General features: G+C 35.9%; 1 protein-coding gene across 1 annotated transcript; it reads left to right on the top strand.

Moving 5' to 3' along the window:
• Positions 1-5,267: 5,267 nt before the first annotated feature.
• LOC148906997 (uncharacterized) lies at positions 5,268-9,398 on the top strand. The gene is made up of 7 exons (XM_089036501.1): positions 5,268-5,642; positions 6,385-6,826; positions 6,947-7,079; positions 7,452-7,585; positions 7,734-7,911; positions 8,611-8,853; positions 9,262-9,398. The coding sequence occupies exons 2-7, from the start codon at positions 6,662-6,664 to the stop codon at positions 9,396-9,398; spliced, it is 990 nt and encodes a 329-aa protein (XP_088892627.1). The 5' UTR covers positions 5,268-5,642; positions 6,385-6,661.
• Positions 9,399-10,600: the final 1,202 nt, after the last annotated feature.

Raw genomic sequence — 10,600 nt, 5'->3', positions numbered from 1 at the left:
TAATATACTGAACTTTGTTGTAATATATGACTTGTTGTTGAAATTATGACTTTGTTGTTGAAATATATGACTTGTTGTGTCGAATATAAGACGGGTTGGTATGAATATATACTTGTTGTCGAAATATATGACTTGGTTGTGACATATATGACTTGTTGTTGCGAAATAATATGCACTTTTGCTCGAAATTATGACTGGTTGTTGAGACTATATGAGACGTCTTGTTGAAATATATGACTTGATGGTTGAAATATATGACTTGTTTGCAATATCTGACTTGTTGTTCGAAATATATGAACTTGTTGTTAAATATAGGACTTCTAGTTGGCGCTCAATGCATCTTCGAATCAGCGGCACTACCAAATGGCGCGACCGGCCGATAACTGTCCGTGTTTAGCGGGTACTCCGAATAATATGACCATGGTCGTTTTTTCCTCTTTGGTTCTCATCCACATCGCATCATGACTCCCATCATCACTCTACCTCGTGTCCGTCAAATCAATTTCTATTTCCCCAGCCTTGTACCATCTTTTAAAGCCTCCGTCATGCAAAATATCTTTCTTAGCTCTTATGTAAACTGGCCCTTGCTTGGATACTGAATATTTCACAAGCTTACCAGTGAATGGACCATTGGGCACTGATATTATTTTGTTCCCAATGGCCCTGACAAACTCGTATCTTGGTTCTTGAATGCTGAGAAGGGCAGACTCGAATAGTTCATCAATTGTGTTTTTAACCTCTTCTTCAGACATATCATCTGCTATTTGTATCGCACTTTTTGCATAGTCTTTGGAATACAACGATTCTCTAAATAGGCCTCGAGGGTACTTCCTGTACTTTAGGACTTGGAAGCAGAAAGATGACTTTTAGTACTGTCTTTCTTTCTTGAATCTTGGTTCCTGAATATTTCACTGCTTTCTTCTTCCCTTTTTTCACATCATATTTTGCTCTAGGATTAAAAGATCTCCCTGTACTAGTGGAAGTTATCGGCCGTTCAATGATCGTCTCGGAGGTCTGTCCCCTGACACTAGGATACAGGCCACGCAAAGCAGACTCTGTACTTTCTCTATCTGACTCTGGAGAAATTCTTTTTGGAACATCAGAATTACTTGTATTACTGTTTTTTTCAATAAGGGAATTTACTACTTCCATAAGTTTGTTTACAATGGGTTCCGCCATGTTTTTGCGATGGCAAAGAAAGATGAAAGGAAAGAAAAGACGGGAAAATCCTTATTAGTGCCAGTATCTCTTTTCCAATGTGGAATATCCGCTGGTCAAGATAGTGCAGGCTAAGTATTATATTTCCCCCCGACTGAAGTATCATATTTTGAGAGAAAAGTAAGTCGTATTTTCGGATTTCAAGTATTATTTTTAGAATGTTTAAATCAACGTTTATATATACCGTAAGAAGTATTATATATTTCAATCAATGTTTATATATCGTAAGAAGTATTATATATTTCGATCAATGTTTGACTATTCCATTAGAAGTAGTATATATTTTAAACAATGTTTATCTATGTGTAGAAAGTCTTACAAATTATACATGGAAGTATTTTTGTCTAGTTTGGCGCGCCATAATTTACCCACAAAATAATGACAACTAAGTCGCTAGCGGTCACGCTTTATGCGGAAGGAAAATTATTTGGTCCATTAAACCGCTTATTAATAGGCAAAAAACTCAATGGAGTAAAAGGTAAAACCTTTATTGGCATTCTGATAAAGTTTTAAAATATTTGCAGTGATATTTTCCATCGTTTTAAGACAAGCATGCTGAGTATTATTGTTGTGTCACTCCATACTAAAGGTTCCATCAGTGATTTTCGGTAATTTTCGGTATATATTGGCTTTATAAAGCTTCAATCACGATTTAACAACCTTACTTTACAGTATGAACACCTTTTACCTTATTATACTTGATTTGTAGAGAATCAACACGTTGAAGATAGTATAGACTGCAAAGAGTTTGACTGTTGAGTTATATTCGCATATTTGCCATAGCAAATATTTTAAAACATATGGCAAATATCTTAACTTTAACTTCAAAACTTCAGAGTTTTCTTTGGTTTTCGACGTTCTCAAGGCTTACCTTAGACTTTTTTTTGTCCTCAGATATTAAATCTTTCTATTCAGTTGTCTTTAATATATAGTCCATGTTCTTTTCTTTCACTCTCCTATGTTTAAATTCTTTCTTTTTACACGGTTCCTTTGCCTCGTCTTTCTTCCAACGTTCTCGACGAAAAACCTTAGCCGTAATGTTTACTCTCATGCAGTCTCACCTGTTATTCAGCATTCAGAAGACAAGCGCATTACCAACTGACTTTCCCTTCAAACAATCATGTGTAATATATGGCGCGTTTTTCTTGTCAAAATTCAAGTTCGACATTCGTTATTCAAGTTCGACATTCGTTATTCAAGTTCGACATTCGTTATTCAAGTTCGACATTCGTTATTCAAGTTCGACATTCGTTATTCAAGTTCGACATTCGTTATTCAAGTTCGACATTCGTTTTTCAAGTTCGACATTCGTTTTTCAAGTTCGACATTCGTTTTTCAAGTTCGACATTCGTTTTTCAAGTTCAACATTCGTTATTCAAGTTCGACATTTTTAGAGATTGGGACCTAGTCAAAGGGCTCAATTGCGAGGGACTGGACACCACAGAGACGACTTTACATGTGCTGCAGAAAGTGAATAGTGAAAATGTCTCTAGAAAGATGTCGAAGCCTTCTGAAAGAAGTTGAGGCGGAACTTTCCAAATCTTTCCCAGCTAATACAGAGACAACAGCAGCTGGAGCTCCTTCAACAGAGAATTCTACAAGTACTGTCCCTTCTTCTAGCAGTGGATCGAACATTGCGCCATCATTGACCGAATCAACAGGTCTCATCAAGAACACAGAAGATTGTTTGGTTTTCGCCCTCAAGGGAACAGCCGACACCGTCCATACAACAACAACAGAAATGGGTTTTCTAACAACAAAACGTCCAAGCCAAAAAAAAGAGCAACATTTACTAGGAACTTCATGTGCTTGTCGCACATGGAGGATACCGTCCCACCATCCCCATCCCAACAATCGGCGCTTAAAAGAGCTGGTCTGGGGGAAAAGAAAATCACGTTAAACCTTGACGATGGGCCTTTTGAAGTAGATAAAACACTGAAAGAGGCATACCCGCAACTCTTTAAGTCAGGTGGTTACGTGCTTTTGAGGATTGTCGAGCGTGGAGTGAGAGTGCTATCTGTTATTAATGGCCCTTACAGCTGCGAACAACTAAAGGATGTAATTGGACAGGGAAAAATCTTTATAAGACCTCTACAGAGAGACCTGAGCATGAATCCACTACCAACTAATGATAATTATAAGGTAAGCATATTGTATTTGCTCATATTAAAATTTTTGAGTTGGATATTTATTTTGAACTAGCTACATGTAGGCTTCAAATAACCAGTGAGATTATAAAGAAAACGTGAATTTGTTCATTTCGTCCTGACCATCTCAGAGCTTTGCAGAGAAGCTGCATGCCTAAAAACCAAATAAACAAACAAACATCCAAACAATAACTGAAAAGGAAAAATATAGAGAAAAATCTTGAAAAATCAGAGGTAGTTTTATAAATTTTACATATGAGACAAATATTGTCATTTCCATGTACAGTGCTATGTTTTCAACGGTTATGATGCCTCACACAGAGATGCCTATTTTTTAAGGTTGAAGATTTGCAGGAAAAATGCTTAAATTGTCAACAAATGTTCTTCCTGGCAGAGTTGTCGGAACACATAGAGCAGTGTTGGTAAGTTTCCAAGTTGTAAAAATACGTGCTGTGTGGCTGAATAGAGAATGCATGGCTTACATGTAACTTATATATTAGCTTCAACTTGATAAGGGGCATCCAAGGGGGGAAAGGGGGAGGGGTGGTTCAAATCACAAAGGTAGTAATGGTCATATTTTGCAAAATTTATAGTAATGAAACCAGTTACACAGCAATAAACCCTGCTTCTACAGAAGCAAGTAATTCTACTCCAACAGCTACAAAAGCAAGTGCCACAGTAACAAACACTACTATAGCTACTACTACAACAGCTGTTAACTCTGCTACTATAGAAGACAAAAACCACAAGGCAGAACTAGGTAAGGCTGACAAACACATTATTGCTTTATCAACATTTCCTAATACTTTTGGGTATCATTAACTTAGTGTTATATTTATGATTTATTTAAAGATGACTATTTTGTCCAAAAATATGGCCAAGGAGTTGTGTCTGATGTAAAGTGTCCAAAGTGTGGGTGTGAAGTAGAAATTCACTCGGCAGGCACTTATACAAGTGAATCAGGGTCTCTGCGAATCTATGCTGATGAGGAAGAGTTTGAATGTACTAGCTCCCAGTGTCTGTACAGTGAAAAAAGAAACAAAACTTTGGGTAAGTTCAACAATCTAATTCAATCTGTACAAAAAAAGTCAAGCCACCATGCATTCCAGTATTTTTGACCATGCGTCCCCCTTTTAGTTACCTCGATCACCTCTCATTTTTAAAAATATGTTGCACTTAGATGAGCGATTCTAATGATGGCCATTTCATCATTGTTAATTCTACAATGCACATGCAGTCAAAAAAAGGTTTTTGCATAATAATTGTAATTATTTTAAATTTAAACCATTATAAAATTAATTAGCTTCTACAAAACGTGCTATTTTTATCAAACTACCACAATATAATACTAAACATGAATATGTAGATGATATGATTGGTAAAAATGTGCATTGATCATTTAATGACAATGTTTTGATTTGTACTTCAAGAGGTGCCTGCATAGATCTTAAGATATCAATAACTTTTAAAGATCTTGTTTATGATTACTGTGAAAGAAATTACTCACTGAAAAAATGAAAATCAATACAAAGTTTCACATTTAAGTTAGCTAGTGTAACAATGGGATGTGTGATCCGCCTTGTTTAATTTCACTAATAACTGATTCAATGACATTTTAATATTGTAAATATTTTGTACTTTTAATTTTCATTCCATATTTCCCATTCATATTTACATATATTTTGCATATCTTGTCACTTCATTCACCCAGTGTCTAATAATGATTAAAGTTACCATTATTTTTTACTTGATCAATTAAGATAAAATGCAGATTGCCTCAGGATTCTGGTTTGGAGGGACATATCCCTGTAAATGCTAATACAGGATATGTGCTGCTCAATAGGTATGTTTTTTAGGCTCAAAATAATCTTAATTCTCTGCTTTATATAAAGTGTATTGTGACAGAGTCAAAAGACACTATTTTGGACAGTAATTATTTAGTCATAAATCTATATTTTTAATTAGGAATGCCTCGTGTACACATAGGAATGTAATTCTTTAGTTAACTGTTTGCGTGGAAAATGCGTAAGCAAGAAATAATTTCCGTACGTAATTACATTACAGTGAGTCATGCCTAGGTTTGGCGCTTGTTTACGTAAGTTCGTGTTTGGGACATCCTGTTTGCGCCTAGGGCGTGCAACATTGCATAGGATGTGTAAGGTCTTAAGAATGCAGGTTTTTCCATAAAAGTAGGCCCAAACTAAGCTTAAATCAGTGTAGTAAAAGTTCTTGAAGACGTTGCACATATCAAGACAAGGAATTCTCTACGATGTAAAGGTATGAATCTTTGAAGCCTTTTACACTTATACCTAGGATAGATTTAGGACAAATCTATGTTAATATCGTTAACTTGGTCGTTATATTTTATAGCTTAGATTATCTATATATTTGTTAAGCATTCGTTTCATGTTTTTGTAATGCTAGTCGCATTAGCGCGTAATTTAGTACAAAGTTATTCACGCAGTAGTAAATTAGTAATCACGCTGAGTGTATCTTGTCTTTTAAACTCTTTAAAACGTTTACTATAGGATCGCTACCGCCTTACTCGCTTGTTTAACCTTTTTACTGCGATAAATAGCCTTAACTGCGGGATAAAAGACCTTTTCTTTCCAACCTTTAATTTGTTCGCTACTTAAACTCTACACTCAAGGTCATTGTCGCGACCGCGTGTTCAGTAAACCGTGTAATTCTTAGTTTGTCATAAACAAAGGTTAAAATACTTACCTAAAGCCATAGTTAACCTCTAGTCAATTTTTCCTATTGCTTTTTCCATTGGTTTAGTTCATTTTAAACGGTTTACCGACTTGTACATTAAACTTTGCAACCTAGTAATTTTCACTCGCGTATTGTAAACACTGCTAATCAGTATGCAATATTCAAATTACCTGTGACGTAATTTACGTATTTCCGTTTCTATTTATATCTAGCAAAACTGTATTTTATTCATAACTTTTTAGCTATTTAGATAAGCTACAAATTTATTTTATCTCATTGTAAATATTTTTCTTGTTTTCATTAGAGATATCCTGTAATCTCGTTCCCGTTTTTTTTCATGTATTGTAAAGTTGTGTGAATTTTTCAATAAATTCTTTTGTCAAAACCACTTGCAATCTGATTCATAGCTGAGCGCCTTGCCGCCGGTTACAGTATCAACACCCTTAGAAGATGATGACGAGGCTTCAGGAGCTCCAGGAGTAGACCCTGATATTTCTGATGCTGTTAACCAAACATTGAATTATGCCCACAACCATAAAATCACCAATGGGGTGGAAGTGCTTAGATACTTCCAGAGCATAATGGTCACTGGAAGACCATTAAATGTAGTGGACCTGGTCCAAGCAACAGAAGGGCCCACCAATTACATTCTAGTGGACAGATACAATCTTGTGCAAACTGCCTTTGAGGAAATCAAAGAAATGGGGAACTTAAGGCAGACATTGGAAGTGCAGTTTTATGGAGAGGTTATTAATTGAAATTGTTTCTAAAATAAATTAATCGACATAATTTTGTGTCAAGAAACACTCAAAAACTCTAGCATTGAACTAATTGCATTATTAATAAATCCATTCATTTTTTTCTAGGAAGCTGAAGACATTGGAGGACCAAGAAGAGAGTTTTTTCGATTAATAGTTCGTGATATTTTTAACATCTACTTTGAGAATGGCTTGAAGCCCCATATGGCAAGCGATTACCAGTTGATTGGTGTCATCTTTGGTAAGTCTTCCAGAACACATGGGGTATGTTCCACCTTATTGTTGATGCTATTAAATTGTTCAAGTTAACCGTCCAAACCAATGACATTATGTTTTGTCTCTTTGAGGCTGGAGCCACAAAAACCCCACCCCTCAGCAAAAAAATTAGTCTGTCAATCAGTGTAAATAAGAAAAAATTATCAGTGTATTAGAATCACAAACATGACAATGTGTTCTCATGATTGGTGCAAGCATGTTGCATAATGCAAGGCACTACGACTTTTGTCTGTGGTGGTCGTGTCATAGCAATGCAAGTGACAGTACTGTTGTCTGACACTTCAAAAATGAAAAAAAAAAAAAAAAAAAGCATTATCATTTATCTTTCAATTGTCAGGTTTGAGCTTGGTTCAAGGTGGCAAAGTCCCCAAGTTCAAGGAAGATATATTTGAGTCAGTTTTCAACTTAAGTGTGGATGACCCATGCCTAAATCTATTACGCTTAGGGTTAAAAAAAACTGGCATATTCCAGGTAAATGTGCTAAAACTTTTTTGAAGCCAGTTTTAATGTCAATTTTCCCCAACCACACAAACACATTTAATGGTCAAGCCTCCTTTTTAAAGTTGTCCAGTTTTCCAGTCCTACCTCTTTTTTAAAGTGTTTTTAATATTTTGTACAGCTTGCTATAAATATTGATGCACTTAAAGACTTGTTCAGAGAGGGACCCAAAGCTGCTATGACCATAAGGATTCTGAATGGTTTTTTAAAACCCGTCTTCAGTGAAGCAGGTTGCAATGCAAGGAAAAGCGAATGCTTGGTTTACAGGGCTTTCCAGAAGTACCTCAGGGAAGTTGCAAGTAGGTGGTGTTCTGGTTATTTTTGGGTTGGAGCTAGAAATTAATTCATGGGGCTTTTTCAATTATACACCATAGCAAAGGGCATTTTGACTTGATGTCTCAGTATAAATCAAGCAATATTCAAAAATAATTACTATTATTTTCATTCTGCATTATGCCAACTAATGCTGAACAACTTGCATCATATTAAAAATAATAATGCTATAGGTTTATTAGACTGAGAGCTTACACTTACACTAACACATACTAATTGCTAACTGTTATTTGTGAAGCGTATTTCAATATGTCATATAGAAAGTGAGTTATGTAAATGCATTTTTATTATCATTATTTAATAGATAATCACGTGGACACAAAGCATTCATGGGTATAATGCACCCTTAACCGCCTGCATTCTACCCATGAATGCTGTGTGCCTCAGTGATTACCTATTAAATATTGAATGGATTATGAGACATCCCTGACTGCAGCCTATTTAAACACAGGCTATGGATATAAATACTTGAACATATTATACATTGCAAAAGTTTTTCAGGATTATTGTCCCTTGTGAGGAAAAAAAAATGATATTCACATTCTTCTGGCTCATCAGATGCTTCAGAGAAATGAAATTACAGTTGATGGTTCCCCAAAATTAACATCAAACAATAATCACAGTGCATTATTTTGTTTTAACTTCCTGATTATTTTTATGTATAGGTGGTAGGCGAACTGGTTTAGATTTAGAAAGTGTGTTACAGTTTGTGACAGGAAGTAATGAAGAACCTATACTTGGTTTTTCCATTGATCCATCATTAACCTTTCATGAGGTTACTGGTAGTTTCCTTCCAACAGCAAATACCTGTTTGAACACCTTAAGAGTGGCTGTCCGTAACGGTCGAGAATGGCGGGACAGCGAAGGAATTTTCAAATTTCTCATATTTTGTCAGAAGACAACCTTTGGTAAGCTCTTTTAAAAAATCCAGTTTAAAACTTCAAGCGCTTTTTTATTTTGGCGAATTTTACGAAAATCTAAAACTCGACTTCCGGTTTGCTCTGGACCGGTGTGAACAGCCCAAAATATTACCCATATTTAAGAAGGCCTCACTCGTTCAAAAATACTCCTATCGATCTGATACTTTTTCAACATTTTAACTAACTATCAGACTCCAAAAGGGATAAATAATATTTTTGGGAAAATATTTTGTTCTCGCTTTTTGGGATTTTTTTTCGATGGCATTTCAAGCAGCTACGACGCGAAGCAAATTTTAGCCTAAGTTGAATGCCCTAAATTATCACCTGGTATATATTTTATTTTCACTAATACTATATGATCTGAAAGCTTGTTTATTGTACTTCTTTTCCTGAAAGTATCAGCCTTGGAACGCAAATACTTCCTCGCGATTAATCGACTCTTCTATGTAGCATACGGCGGTCTAATTTCGGATTCAGAATCAAAGCGCCTGCTTTATAAATACTCAAAAACTTTCTTGGATCACCCAGAATGAACATTTTAATCGTAAACAACATTAGTTTGATGACTGTAAACTATACTCCAGCTATATATTATTGACTTATACTTTTGTACTGGAATATTTTAGAGAGTAAGGACTTAAGCGTACGAATTCTAAGTTAGAAAAAAAACCTTTAGACCCCATCAAACGCAGGGTTTTTTTATTTTTCTCTTTTCTTTGTTTTTGTTGAATATACTTGCTCAAAATCCTCCCAAATTTCAATTAGTTCCACGTTATTCGTAGAAAAAACAAACTCATTTTCGTACTTTCTCAAAATTAATGGAATAAGTTAGAGGACACTATGATTGAATAAACAAACTGAATTAGTTGAGAAGCGTGGCACGTGAACGTCGATCACTTGTACCTTTCTTGAATTATATGAACTAAACAAACAACCTTTATGGTTTGTATTTTTTGTCTTTATCTCTTGTCAAAATTAATAATAACTAGTGACTAAAGTGCGTGCAGTTGCTTTCGTACTATTTCATTTAAGCCCCTTTCCCGATAACGTCACACATTTGATCCGCATCAACACTGCCTACTCTGTTTTTTATAAATCGTCCTTGTTTTAAGAGAAGTCAGTGGCTAACAAACCTGTTTCCTTTCTTATTCATTCGTCTAGAATGAACTGTTTGACAGGAACAATTGTATGGTTTCTATCAATTACGGCCGCAATCGTAAACTACATTCAAGGTATTTGGTGCTTTGCTCTTTTAGGGGAACAGGAACATGTAACTCTAGAGCCTCACAGAAAATCTGCAGCATTGTTACCTAGAGAGTTTTTAAGTCTGTCATTTTTCACCATTGGAACATATATCGTATTGGTCGTAAGTGACAGGGTGCTGTAGTTGGCAGGGCCGTAACCAGGGGGGGCACAGGGTGCACGTGCACCCCCACATAAAAGCTTAAGGTCCGCCGATTTTTTTATTCGATGTGCACCCTCCCTGTAAAAGTTCTGGTTACGGCCCTGGTTGGAAAGTCGAGATAGCTGCTTCTACAGTATTGTACTGGGAAAATTATCATCTTCCTCTATTGCGTTTGGGGAGATAGCAAGGTCTTCAGGGACGGTCTGGCCGAGTACTTGAAAAGACGCAAGCCGTCGGGACCTCGAGCACGTCTCATGACCTTTTCTACAAATTCTGGGTTTAACTTTCTTCCTAAGGTTTACTCAATGTTGAGCTTGTTGACCAAGTAGG

Source organism: Actinia tenebrosa, unplaced genomic scaffold (genome assembly GCF_029948245.1).
Source record: "Actinia tenebrosa isolate PJP-AT-01 unplaced genomic scaffold, QUT_ActTen_1.0 PGA_scaffold4__44_contigs__length_22323623, whole genome shotgun sequence".
In the NCBI taxonomy this organism is placed as follows: domain Eukaryota; kingdom Metazoa; phylum Cnidaria; class Anthozoa; order Actiniaria; family Actiniidae; genus Actinia; species Actinia tenebrosa.
Note: the sequence above shows the minus strand (reverse complement) of the source record. Positions and strands in the feature narration are given on the sequence as shown.